This window comes from Podospora pseudocomata, chromosome 7, assembly GCF_035222375.1.
Source record: "Podospora pseudocomata strain CBS 415.72m chromosome 7, whole genome shotgun sequence".
Lineage (NCBI taxonomy): Eukaryota > Fungi > Ascomycota > Sordariomycetes > Sordariales > Podosporaceae > Podospora > Podospora pseudocomata.
In genome coordinates, this window is record NC_085891.1 from 70602 (window position 1) to 89358 (window position 18757).

An 18757-nucleotide genomic window follows, 5' to 3' on the forward strand; every position below is an offset into this window, starting at 1 on the left:
GATGAAAAACCCACCTGGTCTGGCTGGGCTGGGTGAGGGCTCCTGGGCTAGAAAGTGGAAACCCGAGCGCATGTCGACGGATGTCTCATTTTTCCCCCAGCGGGCCGCATGGTGGCTGCCAATCAGTCGCCGACTTCACCTTTCGATAGCGCGCCCCGGCCTGCAAGCCACTTGGGAGCCACTGGGGGGAGCTGGAGAAACGAAATTTGATTCGCAACGAACTGCATCCCCAGTGGGCCAAGGACCCTCGCCCAGCAAGCAGCTGTTTTTCATGCATGTTGTAAAGTTCATCCATCATCCGTCATCAAGAGACAGCAATGATCTGGGAAGTTTGGAGCGTCTCAAAGCTATCCGCCCGGTCGGGAACCACCTCATTGTCTGCCCTCCGAGGGGCAGCCGTGCCGGCGTCGGGAGGGATGATCTGCGCTGCAAGTCGGAAATCAGCTCGCTGGTCACGCCTTCTCCAGGCCAATGAGCTGTCCAACTCCCCCACGAGAGCGCATCACCGCACCAGCGCCAGCGATGCCACACCATCATGTCGAAGGACTCGTTTGCCAACTTCCTTGGGCGCAGCAAGAATTGTTGGATGATGCCAGCACCTTGCTAGGGAAACGTCAATTGCTTGTCAATGTTTCAGATAACGAGATCCAAATCGATCGGGTCGGCCGGAACCACCCCGCTAAGCGATAACTCGTTAGCGCTGATGATAAACGATCAGCGCCAGTCCAACAGTGGGCCACAGCCGCCACCCGACCCCGCCCTCAACCTCAAGAGTCCCCCGTCGTTCATGTCACAGTACCGCAGCACCACTAGCACTCATTTGGTTTTCAGGCACTCAAAGTCGCGGTAGTTGTGGAATTCCTTCACCGTGTCATATAATCGTGCCTTTTGCCCTTTTCCCTGTCTGTCTATCCTGTCGTGCACGCTATCTACGCAATGGTCCCAAAGTATAGAGAAGTGAAACGGTCACGGCAGTCTGTTGTGGGAATACATGATAATTGTATTGCTGCGGGGTGGGCTGGGCTCTCTAGGTTCGTGATAGCACTGTAAACTGTCCAGTATTGTCCTCCCACCCCCCAACATCTGTCAGACTCAACCTGGTCCAGCCTGCCCCAAAACGTAATATCCGCCAGCCCGCCCTTGGTTCTGTTTCCCCTCGGCTCTATCCGAGCTCAAGTTTTCCCTATATGAGATCCCTCCTCCTGCCTGCTCCCAAACATGCTCGTACGACGTTGCGCGGGTCGTATTCCCGTCCATCAAGGGACAAACCATCAACCCCTCCAAGAGAACCAGACATGTGTGCGCTCTATCCGTCAAGGGACAAGACATCATCAACCTCGTCGAGACCGAACTGACCACATGCCCGTTTCCCTCCGCCAGGGGACAAATCATCAACCTCTCAGGCCAAGCCAACCGTCGACACCCCTCGCCAAACATGTTGCTGACAGCCTCCGAAATTCCAAAATGTAAGCGACCATGCAGAGTTGACAATCGAAAACGCCTTTTTTTGAACCCTTCCACAATGTACCGGAGCTGAAGTGGGAAAGAAAAGGACCCAAGACCCGCGTGGACGCCCAAGTTATATCGTACACCCGAGTCTCGTATCATCGTTATGCCTCCAGAAAAAAAATTGCAACCATTGAACGCCCAGCAGCCAAGTTATGCAGTACAGCGCCGTGCAAGGAAAAGAGAAAGGAAAAAAGCTGTAAAAAGAAAAGACAAAAAAAGAGTTGGTTCACCAGGCGGTGCTCGCTCTGCCTGACAACGTGTACATTCAGCTCGTGTTCCTCGAGCGTGCGCAGCTCAAGAGGGAGCGCGTGCATCTGAGCCGTGCTATTGTGCTCCGTCGACTCCACGATTAACCCCTGATAGCTGTCGCTGAATGAGCCTCGGCCCCGGAGAAGGGAAAGCGATCGGGCATCTGTTGTTGATAGGGATATTCGTTCGACGACGTACCAGCGAAGGAGGCAAAAGTCCCAGAGGGACGATCATTCTTCTGTCCCGAGGCAGTCGGTGCCGGGCCCACTAGGGTACTATCCGTTCTCTGTGTCGGAAAGCCCATGGTGGGAGACTCGGCCGGCGAAACACCCATGGCCACAAATGAGGGATGCTGCTGGAAGTAGGGATTTGAATCCTTGGGATGCAGGGAGTGGTGTTGAGTGCCACTGTGGGAGTGATGATAGTTGCCCATCTGAACTGGACTGCCTTCGTAACTTGATGTGCCGCTGCTGTTGTTGGACCGGAGTCCGTCATCGACACCATCAAAGCGGCCAGGCCTCGATGGGTCATGACTGTACAAGGGGCTGCTTTGCTTCGTGCCAAACTAGATACAAACGAGTTAGCTTCCATTGCTGTGAGGTATTGTTGATCAAGGCTTGCCTCCCGGTCTCTCCTGAGTAGACTCAAGGCAAAGCCAGCGATTATCGAGAAACACGTACAAAGCAGTATTTGTTGACCAGCTCCTCGTACGAGGCAGATGCGATGCTTGTGCCAGGGGAGTCGGTGCCGGGCACAGTGGCGGGCTTCACAACCGGGGGAGCTGTGACAACTGCCGCGGGTTTGACGGGCTTGTCAGACCGAGCCGACGATTCAGCCTTGTCTGTAGGCTTCACGTCGGCAGGCTTGGTGGTTGCGGTGTTGATCTGGGGGACGGCTCTCCAGTGTGGCTTCATGTACAAGCCATCAGACTTGGAGGCCATGGTGTCCTTGGCCGTCTGGATGGCGAGGGTAAGAGAGGCGCCAAAGTCGTACCGGTTGGCAAATGCCTGTCCACTAGGAGGGGCGAGACGACTGGGCAAATTATCACTGGGGAGGTTGGCGGCGCTCTTCACCCCCTTAAGACGAAGGCCACCGGTGCGCGACTCCCCAAGAAAGTCATGAATGGACTGGTCGAAATTGATCTTGGTGCCGTCGCCAAATTCATCTGTACCAGTCAGCTTCACCTTTGGCTTCTGTGCCAAAGCACTGCTGGGCCGTCGGTTGCTCTTGGGAAGCCCGTTGAGCGGACGCGAGGCGGCACCAATGACTCCCTGCTTGCCGTTTTGAGGAAGCATCTTCTTGTGGAAGTCGACCTGGAAGTTGGTCCCGTTGTTGTTGTCCCAGTGATCTTGCCCGTTGAAGCTGAATCTGATGCAGAAGTATAAGGTCTTGGATTCCAAGTTGGCAAGATCCGACAGCTTGATGGTAAAATTGAAGCGATCCTGAGGGTACGGTGTATCAACAGGCCGGATGTCCGAGATGTACTCGGCGGCGACCTCGGATGTTGTCTTCCAGTAGTCCAACGTGAATCTGCAAACGACACTCTTCTGGAAAGCAAGGTTCGCGACGGCGACTGAGCCGATCAGACACTTCTGGTCCTTGGACAGCCATACCCGCTCCAGCCTAACAGTTTGGGACTTGCGTGCCGGGGTCTCCACAGGGAAGGTCGGCATGGTAATTTCCCATTCGAAAGGAGGTGACCGAACAGCCGCTCTGTTGTCACCAGAAAACGGATACTCGGTGTCACTGTCGTAATGATCGATCGGGGACGATCCTGCACTGACGGCCAGAGGACGATCCACCTGTAGAAAGTGCCTCACGTGCTCGAGATGTGAGTCAAAGTGGACAGCCTTGGAAAACGTGGGCGTCCCAGGCATGCTGGACGGCCGTCGGCGTGATGGCGGGCGCAGGGCCGGACGAACCAATTCACCCGACTTCTTTCGAACCATCTGCGGCTTTCGCTGCATTTCACTGTCGGATTCTTCGTCAGAACCGGTTGCCGAGCTGCTGGCCGACTTGCTAATGGTGATATGCGGCTCTGTCTGTGATCTTGCGTGAGAGAAACGGCGATTTGACCCAAGTAGACCGTCGAGAGAGCTTGTGCTGAAGCTATGATGCATGCCTTGAGCGAGAGCGTTGACCTGCGCCGGCAGAACAAGCAAATCGCCAGCATCGGGCGACTGGTTATCCGTGACCGTGCCCTTGGATGGGGAGTTGGGCCGCTGCTGAGGAATCTGACTGGCTACATCCTGAAGCTCCTTGAGGTTTTCGATCTTTCTGGCTTGTGGCATATCGTCGTCCGATGAGTCGGGTGGAGAAATTATCGCGGCGTTGGGCATTCTTCGGTCACCTGTGATGGGCGGTGGCGATTGCCGCACACTGGTGCTGATAACCAACTTCTGCAGGTCTTCGGACGTCGATTCCGGTGTAGGTTCGGTTGTTGAACGCTGAGCCGACGCTGAGGGAGTACGGCGGTGCTTCATCAGATACGAGGCCGATCGAGGGAGGACGGGGCGTGAGCTGGGACTTTGTTGATGGAATGATGGCCTACGACTTCCGTCCGGCGACGTCGGGACCGATGTGGCCGGCGACCTGTGACTGGGTGGTGTATAGGGCATTGTGTGCTATGATGTTCCGATGCAAGGATGACGATTTGAAAGCCCGTTCAGTCCCTGGACAAAAGGCAAAATCGCCTGCTCCTGGTGCCGAGAGAATGGTCTGGTGCCCGCAAGAGAAGTGAAAGGCTAACGTCAAAATAAGGTTAGCGATCTGTGCACACCCAGTCTGATAGCACCAGTAGATAAGGCTATGAGAACCCAAGCACCGACAAGGTGGACAAAAGATGGTGTGCTGGTCCGGGTCTCGATGGCGTTCTCTCAGACTCTTTCTCTTTCAGGTTCTCGAAGCCAAATCGGGGGGATTTCGACCGGCATTTCTTTGTCTCGCCGGCACCCAAGTACTTACCACTTTATCACAACCAACGGCGGAGGCAAGAAATTCCGGCAATATTTCAGCAACGGAACTGGCGCTCGGGAATGTGCAGGGAAGAAAGGAGGATGGTTTAATCGTTGGTGGTGTCGGCAATCTCGTGGGTTGCCTGGGTTTGCAAAACGGATGCTGTTGACAGAAGCAAGAAATGACCGGAGGGTCGGAAGGTCGACACGGTGGGCGGCCAGCAGTGGTAGGTATAGCAAGCAACTGGCAGGTGATGGGAGAGCGTGTGCTGAATGCTAAATTGAATGCAAAATGCCTGTCCGGGACACGGCCGCTGTCGGGGTTGAGTCTGTTTCCGGCAGTCCGGCTCCTTAAATGCCAGCCCTCGGTACTGGCAAAAGGTTGAATTCGGCCTCGTGGGTTCGACTTGAGGACAGTGGTCGAAGTTGAGATGGTGACAATGGGGGACGGCTGGTGCAGGAGGCAAGGGGCACGTTCGTAAGGATGGCGACTAGTATTGTATCCTCGTCAGTAGGCCACCTTGGACAGAGGAAGGCAACGGCAGGCCTTGGGATGTTGTCAAAAGTAAACACAGGCCTGGTGTTTGCGGCGAGAGAGAGGAATGAGACTGTTGGACTGGAGCAGCGGGACTGCACCAGTTTTGAATGACGGGGCTGTGGAATGGGTGGACTGGGATAGGTGACCAGGGGGGTGGGCCAAGAAAACACACCCACAATCACCAACCTGGAAGTCGATCGTACCTCTGGCGCTGGGCCCGAACCAGCCAAGACGCTCAAGGTGGCCCAATGTACAGGCTCCGAAATGAGCAATGGTCGGTGGGCGGAAAATGGTTTCTGGTCGGGACACAGCTCGCTACAGTGCAGAAATTGAAGAGAGGGGATGTGGTATGGGCGACACGAGCGGGCGGTCGTGATGGAGGGAGAGAGGGGAGGGGGAGAGAGAGGAGGAAAAGAGAGTGAGAGAGGTGAGATGGTGAGGTTGTGGTGGACGAGGGAGGCGATGGTGAAGGAGTAATCGTAAGCGTTGACAAGGAAGTCAAAGTGACCGGATGCAATGGGGCCAGGGAGGCGTGGGCCGAGTGAGTGGGAAGTGGAATGGTGTTTGACGCTGGGGGGGGCTCACCGGTACCAGGATACTTCTAGGCCTGCGCTTGCAGGGATGCAGCCTTTCCAATTTTTGGCGGGAGTGGAGACGATGGCGAGGCGAGTTGGCCCACTCGCAGCTGCTGCCCGGTGCGAGGGCCAGCATCCCTGCCATGTACACTGTGTGAGTGAGCAGCCGTTCACAGCCAGAGTCCGAGCGTCCAGGAGCTTCCCGATGCCGGCCAGCCGTATCAGAGATGGATGGTTGCTGATAAACCCTCAGACATTCGTCCCATCAGTGAGCATGTTGATATAAAACTGCCTCATTCCTCTCTTCTTTCTTTCGGCCGGCCGACACTCGCCTTCGCGGGAGCACAGACGGCGTCGGAATTAGAGTTCAAGCATGCAACGGGCTCTCACCGTGACCGACAGGCCGCCTACTACTATCTCCTATACTAGGCAAGGTCGATAGATAAGACATTCATGGATTTACGCTACAGAGTATCAAGCAGTCCTCTAGAATAATGCCATGCTGCAATGCTGCAATCCCCATCGGGTTGATGGGATTATGCCAGCGTCCACAGTCGGGCATCTCTCTTGTCAACAGCTCCAGTATGAAACATGGACTGGACACTGCCATGTTGCTTTGGGCAGGGTGGCCCAGCCAACCGCTGGGTTTGCCTCGAGCCTATTGCTCACGTTGTTCATCCATCGACATCAGCGGCAAGAAGAGAAACTCATCTCCGTTGCCCAACATCAAACACCGACAACAAGTCAACGACAGCGCTGTGGGGGAATGAAACCATGCTTTGTCACCTCGCCTGTGTTGGTCTTGGCATACATTCATGCTGTACGGTACAATGACGTCGGTGAAATGCTCGCGCTTGCTACAGCCACTCAGAGCCCTTATGCCAACAAACTGTTTGTTTTTACGGCGTATCGGTCAGTAACCCTTGCATTTATTTGACTGGACAAATGTTTCTTCTTTCTGGCCCACGAGGCGTTGCAAGCCACGCCCGCATTTTGTCTCGCACAAATTCTTTTTGCCCGTTGCTTGCCCTATCTTCTTTCATGAACGTCAGCCATTGTCATAATAAAATATATCAAAATCTAGACTTCCAGGTTACCCCAAAGCAGCATCTCCAGCTGTTGTTTGTCATTGTTTCACCGAGGGGAGTCCAGGACACGGGTTTCCATAAACGGCAGAAGAGGCGATGTGGGGATCCAGGTCAAGGTTCTCAGACATAATGTCGTGAATGTCTACCGCGCCGCAAATACTGGCTTCAAGAGAGCTCCTCCAGCTTTCAACCTGGAGCCCAACATCGAGTCTCTTGCATTGTTCTTTGCGACTGTTGCATCGCTCACGAGCACCTTCCAGTGGTCCGGTCATTCATCGTGTATCCGTCCAGCAGGCGGGGGTTCGAATCGAAATGCGATTCCCAAAAGTTAGGCCCATCCAACGACAGACGGCTCTCAGCCCACGTTGGAGAAACCAGCTCTGATGTGAGACGAATCGGCGATTGGCCAACAGCCAACATTGCCTAACGATGCCGGGCTGGCGCTAATCCCCCATCTGGCCTGACGAAAATATTTTTAGCGGGAAACGGCCCCGCCACGGCGATTGCGCAGCAACTTAGAACCCTCATCGAACCCTCAATGCGCCTCCCCCTCATCGTCTCGACCACCAGGTGAGGCTTTGACGGCGTGACGGCCCAGGAATCAACTGTGACCCTTGAATCCTGGACTTGTTCCGTTCTCTTCAACTTCACAACTCACCGAAACCCTCTGCTCCCGGAGGGTCCCGCCACGAAGCCGGAGCATGATGCCATCCTGCAACTTCTGCGCAGCGGCCTGGAGCTGAGTTGTTCAAAGATGAGATGCAGGTCGTATTTTGAACAGCTAATTCTTTTGCTCCAGACTTTCCCCGCTTCCATCCTCCTCTGACCATGAAGAACCCCTAGCCCAACTGGTCGGTAGGCTGGCAAGATCTGTCAACACCATCTCCATCGCGGCCCGAATCTCGATCCTAGTTGGCGATGCGGGAGGTTGAGTTGCATACAGTAGCCATCCAAGAGTCAGCTCCCCGTGCATAACTACCTGAGAGGGGCTCAAGGGGGTCGAGCGGTCCAAGTATCTACGTCCACGTAAACACGGCGTCGGTTGAACTCTCCACAGGACTGATTCTAAAGTAGTGTTGAGAACGCTGCTCTCCAACATCAAGCGGCCTCGAAACAATAGCGCATTGGCCCCGGTGGAGAAGACGAGGTTGTCATAACCATCAATCGTTAAAATCTCTTCTTCCCTCTGCACAGTGCGGGGGATGATTGTTTCTTGGATCTCGGAGACTTCTCCTGACTCCCCAAGAATATGCCAAGGCTTGGGCTATCAGCCTGCGATGAATTCAGGTGCAGTGATTGGCTAGACAAATAGTTCTTCGAATGTCATCTTGGCACAGACAACGGCTTGGTCTCGACACAAACCCTCTTACGATGTCAGCCGGTGCCAGGGAGGCCTGTGTCTTGCATGGGCCAACTCACCTGGCACCCTGGGCAATTGCCTGGATCTGAAGCAAGCGACGGCACAAGCCTCGACAAACAGACCAAGAAAAAAATCTCTTCAAGCAGGGCAGAGCTGTTGACGTTGGGGATGCCACTATCAAAGCACCTCCGCGGCTCTTGCCATTTTCTGCGTAGCCTACCCCCACGCCTCCTATCAAATTTGTTTTCTATCACGGCTGTCCGAACGTAGCAGCTTCCAGGTTGATCGTCCATCGTCCAGATAGATTCCTTCTCTTGCAGAACTGACCTGCTGCATCCAGACAACTCGCGTCTCCAATGCAGCCTCCTTCTGTAGCACCATGCCGTGCATCGAGATGGTTCTCTTGGCAACGATAAGTGAAACTTTATTATCGGTCAGGAAAAAAAGCAGAGCAATTTCTGCCGTAGAGACTGGCATATCTCCAGGCTCTCACCGAAGACCAATTCTTATCGCAGCTCCCATCCGAACCCTGTATTCCCGTATCCGTTCGTATTGCGGTGTATAATACATCCCATGTCGCCCACCCCCCCGTGTCACACCTTGTCTCTGCTGCAATCCCCCAACAGTCCAGACATTCGCCATCTGCCCCACATCTGCACGGACAAAGAATATCCAGCCTGCCTTATTACATTGTTTATCTCACGTCAGGCAGACCTGCAATGGCATTCCCTGGGCAAGAACAAAGTCCTCTTCCCATGGCAAAACCCGAGCCGTGAGCAAAAGCCTAGAACTGCCATCATACCATCAGGAACTTGGTTTTCGCAATGCTTGGGCACCAAGAGTGGACCGGTAGCAGTGTATGTGTGAGCGATGGAGGAATGGCAAGACGACAACTCAGCTCTGCATCAGTTAAGGCGGGGTAGGTAGAGTTGGAGTTTTGCGGGGAAGGCAAGCAATGGAGAACATCCAGCATTCGACCCAGAACATCAGCAAGATAATTGAACGGTTTATCATGGGAGTCCGAACTCAGTCACCCAACAACAAATTTAGATGCTTCGGTCCAGTAGTTATTACCAGGTGGCGGCGCGGACAGCACCTGACTGACGCCGGTGGCGGCACAGGACATGGTCAAATAATTATTTGTGTTGGTTCTGGGCAGTGGTTCCTATTTTGCTGTGGCTTTTGCGACACCCATGCCATGCCGACATGCGGATTTGTTTCAGCAAATTTGAGACACGGCAGGCCAACGCTGCATGGTTCTAGAAACTTGCCAGTACGGTGTGCCTTTGTGATAATCCTTTGTGAGATGGCTTATGAGACAAGAAGCCCACGAATGTTTATGTACACGTATACGTGTAGTGTAAATCGGAGGAGTGATGGATTTCGCAGAGTACTCTCTCTGTCAGGTTATTACCCATTGGGCAAGCCACCCCAGACAACAGAGAACCCTACAAACGTTATTGCCAAGCGAGAGGCTTGCCTGCCGTGATGGCAAATGCTCATTTTCAGGTTGTCTCTCTTATCGTGAGCCATTGACCAATCAAAGAGGATGATGTCCTGAGCCACATGTGCGCTACCCAAGCTTTGGCCAACTGCTTTGTCCCGGACAGTGCTGCGCTCGCAATCATCGCACGGTGCCATCTTGATTTTTGGAGGATATTTCTCACCTCCAACTCCTGTCAAAAGCATCGACCCCCATCCCCGCGATGACATCCCGATGCACTCCTGCGGCAAAAGCTTTTACGCAGGCTGCCGGGAAACATGTTTTGCATTTCATTCATGCATTACTTCAACTAGATGCGAGGTGAGGAGGCGAGTGGTTCGTCCACTGGGCACGGGGAACTGCTTCGCTTCTATCTTTACTTCCATCAATTCATCAAATTCAGTAGCTCTTCCGTTTTTCCTTTCTCGTCAATCCAAAACGCCTCAGCAAAACACGATACAGATTGGTGGGTCAGTGATTCTGATATGTGGTTTCAATCTCCCATATCTTCCGCTGCTACATATTCCCGCACACATCGGAAGCCGCTTTTTCGGATGGCCCCTCGTCGGATATTCACCCCCCACCCCAAATAGTAATGTCAATCACTCAATCACTTGAAACGGCATGTACTCTCTCGACCGTGTCGCGCTAGAAAAAGAGCACGAGTGTACCTTTGGTAGGCAATGCCGGACACCATGGGCAATGGTCTGAAAAGCGTCCAAAAGATAGCTTCATGGCAGCTTTCATTTCCCCTCCGTCCGTCATAAACGACCTGACACGGAGCAAGATCTAGGCAGTCAGGGTCCCCTTCTCCGTGGGGAAGGGTCTTGCCCCGACCCTCTCTTCGATCGACAACGGGCATCTCTCCAGCTCATTCTACTTGACAATGGCCCCCAACTCATATCCCAGTCCTAATGGGCAAGCCTTGCCGGTTTCAGTAGTAGGAGCAAACTGGATGGGATTTTTGGCAATGCCATGGGCATGGCATGACGGCTCGTGAAATTCGGTAGGTCCGGTCTGCAGCTGCCAAATATTGTGCCCAAGGGGATCGAGCTTCCCCTCTTTCTCCTGGCCCGCCAACGGACTGGAGTGCCATTCATCCTGTATTCGGCGCGGCAAGTTCCTTGCTAGAACACTGTTGTGCGTCAATGATGGTGTGGATGTCGCAGAAAGTGTCGACCGAGCCACATCCCAATGATCCCCCACCACGCACCGGTGAGAAAGGATTGGTCCTCATTGTGTCTAAGACTGCCCCTGTAGGCAGTCTGCCCACCGATTAAAATTGCTTGTCTTTTGGCTCGACAGGGGATTTTCCAAGTTTTGAGTTGCATGCTGAAAAGACCAGACCATTGCTCGCATGAGGAGTTGACACCAACCGCCAATGGGACAAGAAAAGGCCACTGTCGAACATTGAAAGAGAGAACTCTGTACATACGCGTAAGGGCTTTTCTTCACCTAAGCTTCATCAAGTTCTCTATGAGTGTACATACAAATATCGCGAAACGATATCCGGATTTCGGGCGGAGGCATGGGCTCTGTCCCAATCGTACCACCCATCGATATCGCCATCTATTTATTACAGGCAGGCCGGCAGTATGCAGGCTGGTTAACGCTCATCATACACTATCAGGACCCTTCGGAACAACAATCCCGATGCTGGATTTCGCTGGACACACAATTACTCACCATCCCACGTTCACTCGCAAGGTGCAGGACCCAGACGGCTCGTAGAAGAGATTGGTCTACGTCTCCATGCCACACGGGTAGTCTCCCCCCCCCTCCCCCGGTTCATAGGTCTCGTGAGCTGCAAAAACCTTGATTTGGTGGTTTGGGGTTTGGCATTTCTGTGAAGGTATTCGGGCCCGGAGTTCACGGATGAAAGCGGTGACAAGACGGAGGCAGGGGCTCGGCACCTCGTGCTCTGAGCCAAGCACGGCAACTGGAGCTCAGGCTTCCTGGACTCCTCCCAAAAAAAAAGCGAGCCAAGAGAACGCACGCAATTGGCACTAGCACTAGGCCGGAAGAGGCATGGTCTCTGACAAGACCCATGCTCTCTATCCAATCCCTTGCTCCATGACGTCGTTGATTTGTCTCGGCAGGCACGCAAAATCGGTGATTCTGGAGCAACATCGAGAAGCTCGACTTTTCCGATCCCAGGGGCCTCTCTCTACTGCATGTACACTACTGTGCACTACTAGGTGTGGTGAAAACTCTGTCCCCCGTTCCATTGCAGTCTCAAATTTCGCGTCGACGCACCCAGCCCCTCCTTGTGGATGTGTTTGATATATGCACCTATCATAGGTACGGAGCATCCCCATTTGTGCTTACTGGCGCGGGTCGTATTAAGCCAGGCCTCGGGTCCGTTGCTATGCCCGGCGATACCTTCTTGAGCTCAGACGGCGGTGGTGATCTGGTGTGTAGCCTGCTCAAAGTTCTTTTGCAAGAAAAAGCTCGAGCCATCCTCAACCGCGGGGTTGTCAACCCCCCACCCCCCGTACAAAAAGCGTGGGGTTGTATGTATATCCACCCAAACAGCACAGATCATTAAGACTTTAAGAGTCTGGACTGTGACCGATCCACTTCAGCGCAACCGCAAGCCTCTTGAAGACATTTGCTTCAGATGGCGCAGATTTTCCTCAACGACGACTCGCCGCGCCGCGCCGCTTGCCCGCAGTGATGCGAGAACAGGTGATCTCTTAGCGTCCCATGTGAGGGATGAACTCATTCATCAATGGGGAGGTCGGTGAGTGAGAGGAAAACAAATGGAAGCGCTGGCCGCGGGGCAACACCGAGGAAATCCTTGCACCACCCCACGCTGCTCAGCCGTGTTCAGAAAGTCCACTCACTGCCGCCAACAACAACCTGGAGAGGCTATAAGCTGTATCTACTACCTAGACCGGAGTTTGATGGGCTTGGGACGCAATCGGGGTAAGACAAGCGAGGTGATGAGAAAATCACATCATCCTTCATCAATACAGTAGGTATTGAGAAGTTCTCTGTCACCCCTCCGGTGACGCTCTGTTACCAGCACCCACGCCACACACCGACCAATTAGGTGCCATGCTTTCCACTTTGGCGCTTCGACTTGCCCTATCAGGAACCAGCAGAATGGCGGTGAAGTTTTTGCTGTTCACTTCACCTTGAAATTGTGTGCTTGAAAGGGGCATTGATGCGAGGGCTCGTCATTGCGAAGACTCGTCAATGACGAGCCCTCGACATTGATCGGGATAAAGCATCCATAATGTGCTCATGAAGCTGCCCAGACAGCTGGGTCGAGACCTTCTCCGGCACCGGTAAGTATGATGGGCTTGGTTCTGGTATCGTCTCAGAATGCAAACACAGTTACTGACCTACGAGCAGAAGAAAGGCTTCGATCGTTGGCCTCGGTCGTTGGCACGGAAGTTCAAAAACCTGCATGGCCTTGGGGACGCCTACGCATCAGGCTGAGAGCGGCTCATAACTCCGTCGACACGCCATTTTTGAGTTCTGCCGGATGGTTCAAGTTGTGCCGCCCTGAACTCCAAAGTTCGTCCTCGATTCAAGTAGCAGCTTTCCTGACCGGTGTCCCGCATCCAACCTTGGAAAGACTCCGCTTCCTGAGTCTAGTCCTGAATCGACCTTGCTACTTCTTCAAACCGCCGCTGGACGCTGCATCCATTGGTGCAGTTCTCTACCAATAGACAACTGGGCCAGTTGTTGTGTCTTGTCTGGAGCAATGCCGTCCTCAACGCAGCTCAGGCGACATAAGAGGACGCCACCATCAAGATTCTCCGGCAGCACAAGGACGTAACATCCTCACCTCCATTCTCTGGCACTCTGCAAAGCAACGGTCCCCTACGCCTAAAGGCAAGTCTTGCAGCACCAGAGTGGGAATGGCTTCCACGCCAACATTCTTGGATGATGATTACATAACCCGTATAATACCCTCATGCACCGACTTGCATGAGTTCGACAATCAGCTTCAAGGGAACAGAAGTCATCGAAATTCGCCGCATATCCTGCACTGTGTTGTACAGCAGCATCACGATGTTGACAGGACGTTGGCCCAATACATGGTGGGGATTGCATCGGCAAAATCAGGGGCCCCTCATCGTGACCCCTCCTTTTTGTAATGGGAACCCAGGATGATCCTTCAAATTCTGCAGAGACAATGTCCAACGATCCAGCTCTCGGACTCGCAAGTGGAAAACACCAGAGGAAAAGCGCCGATGCCATACTACAAAGGCGTTACTATTATGTACGACATACCCTGCCCTTGGGGCGTGTCGGCAGCAATATGGAGACGGCCAGCCCGCTGTCACGACATCCAGACCATCGACAGGTTGTTCAGGGATGTCAGAAGGCTGATGAGGTCGGGACCAGGGATTCTCCCGGGTGGGGCCAAGATCGCCAGCCATCACCTCCGGGGCCCGTCCGGCATTCAGAGCCCTTCAGCTTCCACTAACCCACCCACCCTTCCCACGATTCGACAAGCGGCGCTTGGTGCACAAAACGAAGGGGCCCACTGCGCCAACCAATTCGAGATGTTCTTGCCTCAACCTCTGGAAAGGCACAAAGGCTGGCGCGCCTTGAACGAGGATGAAGACTTTTTGTGTGATAGAGCCACACTACTGCAAGCTGGTTGCAGTGTGACTGTCTCCTATCTACCGGTGCGCCGGTCAGACCGCTCTGCGGCGATAACCTCACTGCATGCACCCTTCTGAACCTCAACGCCACCACATGCATCTGGTTGGTGGCTTTTTGTCACCGCACTTAGTGTACATAGGTGTTTCTTGTTGGAAGAGTGAAATGGAGGGTCCTGCTGGTCGGTGATTTTGTAACCAGCCAAGACTTGTAAATGCATACCAAAAGTGGCGATTTCACCAACAGATTTGACATTCAGCGCATCTAATACGAGAGAAGCAAGGCTGCCACTTGGCTAGGTCTGACTAACGATCCTACCATGCAGTAGAGACCCGCTGCAAACCAGCTGAATTTTCTCCTCCCATGCACCCTCCACTGGTTCCCTCGATGCTGCCAGCAGCACAACACAGCATGTCACTCCATGAACAGTCTTTGGTGATTAGACCCAGTCGTGCCAGTAAACCCCACCAAGTGGCTCACCTCCTTGACCACTGCTGTAACAAGTGGAAAACTGACTGGAGCCACCAAAAGCCAACCACCACCCGAGAACCACCGAGACCCGTAACAACAGAAGAGCCGGATATCTCGGCCGTTCCATCAAGATTCAGTGCCTAGTGTATGAGCCGGACGCACACAATGCCCGCATCCGACTGACGGCATCCTCATAGGTATGAAAGGCCGAGACGATGCGTAGTGTCTTGTACGTACTTGGAGATGCAAAACTCGCCGGTGCTGTTTTGCTGCCGGGTCGGCATGGCATTGGCAATGGCATGGTATCCAAAGTGGTCTGATCTGCAGCTTTGCACAAGAAAGTGGACTTTGCCTAGCCGCAGCTGGGAAGGTGAGGTGGATGGTGTTATCGCGCCTCAAAGAAGCCTCTCAAGGTTCTTTCAGGCATGCTCCAGACGTTTCCCTCGATTTCATTCATCACTTGTAGTGTATTATCGCCAACACGGTCAGCCGGGCAAGACCCAACACTCATTACATTTCCGCCCAAGGTACATCTTTGCTTTAGCCCAGCAACACTGTTTTATTCATCATTGTCTTTGTCGCGAAAGGGTCTGCCAGGTTAAGGGCGACAACATCCGGACCCTGTCAGATCGATCGCCGGGCAGGTTCGCCCGCCCCCCGTGCCGACAGCGGCGCGGCACAGTTCTTTCAGTCACTCAGCCGCTGCCGCATGGCCATCCGACGTTAGTTTTTTGGCTTTTTTCTTTTTTCTCCATCCGTCTCGTTTGGCCGATGTTTCCTGAATAGCTCGGCAAGCAAAGGGTATAAAGTAAGAAGGACGGTTCGTTATCTCCTTCAATGCCATTCGTGCAACCTTCCTTCGCATGCCAACTCGAGGGCTTGAGATAGGCCCAGGGAAAGGGAGGGTTGCAATCCTGTTTGGCACTTTTTGGCCACCCTTTTGGTTGATGGATTTGATAAAGATGATGAGAACTGATGGACCGCATTGCATATCTGCAGCACTCCTGCTGTCCGGCCTGCCCTCCTTCCCTTCGCGCTGCGAGGTGCGACCTGCGCTGCATGCCTGCTATATTAACAGCGAAGAGTGAAGCGACACACCAGACACGAAGGGTGGGAGGCTATCAAATTGCACAGATCCGATGCGACAGTCGGCAATCTTTATCCTTTTGTCTGCATTGCCTCCAAAAACCCACCCGGAACTCAGACAAGAGGGTAGGAAGGAAAGCTATGGATACGGCCCCCCTCCCTGTAGGTGCAGGATGGATGAGATGGTGTGTGGTGTGTGGGATTGCGGTTGTACTTCCCACCCTCCTGCAGGCGCGTTGGGGACTGGGGTGGGTTACTTTGCATTGGATGTCTTGGACTTGCCCGCCGCCTGCCAGTTGCACTCACGGCCATCATGGCCTGGGCGTTTCGGTGGTTGTGCAAGCATCTCGCCGTTGCAACATAGGTTGGCCAATAAAGTACACATTTGGAGACGGGTGCAGATTCTCATGCTATTATCAGGAGAAATGCTGCAAGATTGACGCTTCTGTTACCCACCACCTCCCCCTGAGAGCTTCATGGTTGGCTGCAGGCCGTAAAAGCAAGGACATAGGGACCGTTCATGTCCACCCAGACCACCGCCAGAAGATACAAAATGACGGTTCACCGGTCGATGAATATACACCACAGCCTGGCTTTCACCGATCTGTTGCCGGTCGGTTCAGTTATATTCGCCAAGTAACACGCTCTGAGCCTATAATTTGGAGAGATCCGGCCGGTGAGCTGATGAAGGGTGGGCGGCATTGGGGAAAAGGATTGGGTTTCTGTCAACTTCCGCCTTTCTGTTGTGGTGCACAAAAACATGGGAAGAAATACCCGACCGTCCCAGCTATGCAGCAGAAATTCCAGGACTTGATTGACTACCCCCATAGCGCAAGCTTTGTCATCCAATGGCTCGTCGCGAGTGTAGTTGATGAACACCACTTCCACAAATCTGGATGGGTCGGCTCAGGGTCCCTTTCAGGGTCCTGCTTTTGACCAAGGGTCCGACTCGAGACGGGTCGCCGCGTTGTGGGTGACGGCGAGACAAGATGGAAATCATGATTTTCCCCAGTCCCCACCATCATTCTCTATGTCCTGTTTCTACGTAGTATATTTGGTTTTTGACCTACATTGGTGTGTAAACCCACGCCACTCCCTCCTCGACTTGCACCCTACACCCTTCCCCGCAAGCGTTGACACCCTTCTTCTCGCGTCCGCCCCCATTGTACGTATTTAACACGCACCCTGCCCTCCCTGGCTCGCCTCCCTCCTCCCGGGCAGCCATGGCGTTTAGGTCTCTCAGCCAATGAGCAAACAGGCTTGCTCAGACTCACGGAGATATCTTTCGATGGGGTGTAGCATGGTGGAGACGTCTAGGGAGGCGTTTCCTTTTGGGGTCGTGGTTGCATAGGCGGTTGGATGGTATGATGATTTATGATACATTTTACACGAGTGCTTGGGTCTGGGTGCTGCTCCCGGTTGCGAGAGCAAGAAATTGAAGTATGAGAGCAGTGGAAGGGATGTTGGATGGTCCACCCTTTGGACAACTGTCGCACCTCATGAACTAGCCTTATCTTCCCGCCTGCCCGCCCTGTGGTGAAGACCCAACGGGAAGGGAAAAGACGTTGGCGGCGGCAGGAATAGTTGCACAAGGCAGGCAAAGAAGCCGCTTTTATCCGCTGGTAGCCCATGGGTGGAACTCTTGGGCCTGTGAAATAGAAAGGTGCTCAACGAATTCGTTGCGTTTCGACACACGAGTCCTGCTAGAAAAATGCCACATGGGTTAGGCATTCGTGAAGGGAGCTTTGGCTGCGTCTTTCAAAGAAACTGTTTGGGTTCTAGTTTGTAATATATAGGGGATTGCCGTCAAGAAGCAAACGCGAACCGTAGACACAAACACATGGGGAGGGGCACGCGTAGCACTTGACGTATAACATCCGCCCGTGGCATTCATGGAGTCCTGATCTTCCTGAGGAGTGACCGCATACCTTGGTAGTGCTAGTTCGGAGGTTGGTATGGACTAGATATGACGGTCTTCGCTGTGCTATTTCAGACGATGGACCCCCCCCCGAGTCGAGGACACACAAGCGGAATCATGTGCGATAGGCGGATGATCTAGAAGGCTCGAAAGTTGCACAGCGGTCTGGGGTGGTGTCAATGTTATTACCGGTCAGCATGGCTGCAGATAAGAGGGTGGTGTTGGGACAGCTCGGTGGGATGGCTTGGGGGTGCACAAACGATATCAGCACAATCCAGATGCTCCCAGAACAGCAATGGAAAGAAATATGCGGGTTGCACAGACTTGAAGAAGATAGGCAGGCAGTCAGGACGGATGGTTGTAATGATGGACAAGAGCCTACATCTGTCTTCAGATCGGTATTCAGTAAGGCAGATGAATGTGGTAGGTGAGCGCAGAGTCCGGCCGCGCAATGCTGTGATGGCCTCTCGCCAACTGTCGGTAGGTAGTTTAGCATCTTGAAAACACGCTACTTTGATGTAGTCTGTATGGGTGTGATCTACCTTCCAGCGACTGATAGAAGCTGTCTTGCTGACACACCTCCCCCTTGCTGAAGGGCCAGGCATGTATCCAGTACCTTTTTTGTCTTGGGGGTGTGGAAAAGACCCAACCTAACTTGCTCCCACAGAATGACCCGACTCCCTGGGTTCCATTGAGTATGCCGTGACTAGAAGCCGGTGACAAACTTCAGAAATCTGGAAAGTTATCGAAGACTCTGTGTCGTTATGATGATGCATCAAACTGCCCAAAGACTAGCTTGATATCACAGACCAACCATGTTGGCTGGCGATCACTTCACATGGCGTGTACGTTATTTGCTGAGACATCATACCAGCCCTGAAAAAAGTCTTGTGCAAAAGCTGC

The 18757-nt window shown here is 53.5% G+C and overlaps 3 protein-coding genes across 3 annotated transcripts; 1 reads left to right on the forward strand and 2 right to left on the reverse strand.

The window, feature by feature from the left end:
- Positions 1-1858: 1858 nt before the first annotated feature.
- On the reverse strand, positions 1859-6105 carry QC762_704990 (uncharacterized protein; the record flags this gene model as incomplete). The annotated part of the gene is made up of 4 exons (XM_062893355.1): positions 5454-6105; positions 4723-5203; positions 2439-4502; positions 1859-2323 (listed from the first exon to the last, which is right to left on the reverse strand). Exons 3-4 carry the CDS (start codon positions 4374-4376, stop codon positions 1859-1861), a joined length of 2403 nt encoding a protein of 800 aa, XP_062738769.1. The 5' UTR covers positions 4377-4502; positions 4723-5203; positions 5454-6105.
- A 2108-nt stretch (positions 6106-8213) lies between these two features.
- QC762_704980 (uncharacterized protein) lies at positions 8214-8566 on the reverse strand (the record flags this gene model as incomplete). The annotated part of the gene is made up of 2 exons (XM_062893354.1): positions 8214-8276; positions 8333-8566. 2 exons carry the CDS (start codon positions 8564-8566, stop codon positions 8214-8216), a joined length of 297 nt encoding a protein of 98 aa, XP_062738770.1.
- Positions 8567-12806: 4240 nt separating this feature from the next.
- Positions 12807-14706, forward strand: QC762_704975 (uncharacterized protein). The gene is made up of 2 exons (XM_062893353.1): positions 12807-13049; positions 13117-14706. Exons 1-2 carry the CDS (start codon positions 13006-13008, stop codon positions 13214-13216), a joined length of 144 nt encoding a protein of 47 aa, XP_062738771.1. The 5' UTR covers positions 12807-13005; the 3' UTR covers positions 13217-14706.
- Positions 14707-18757: the final 4051 nt, after the last annotated feature.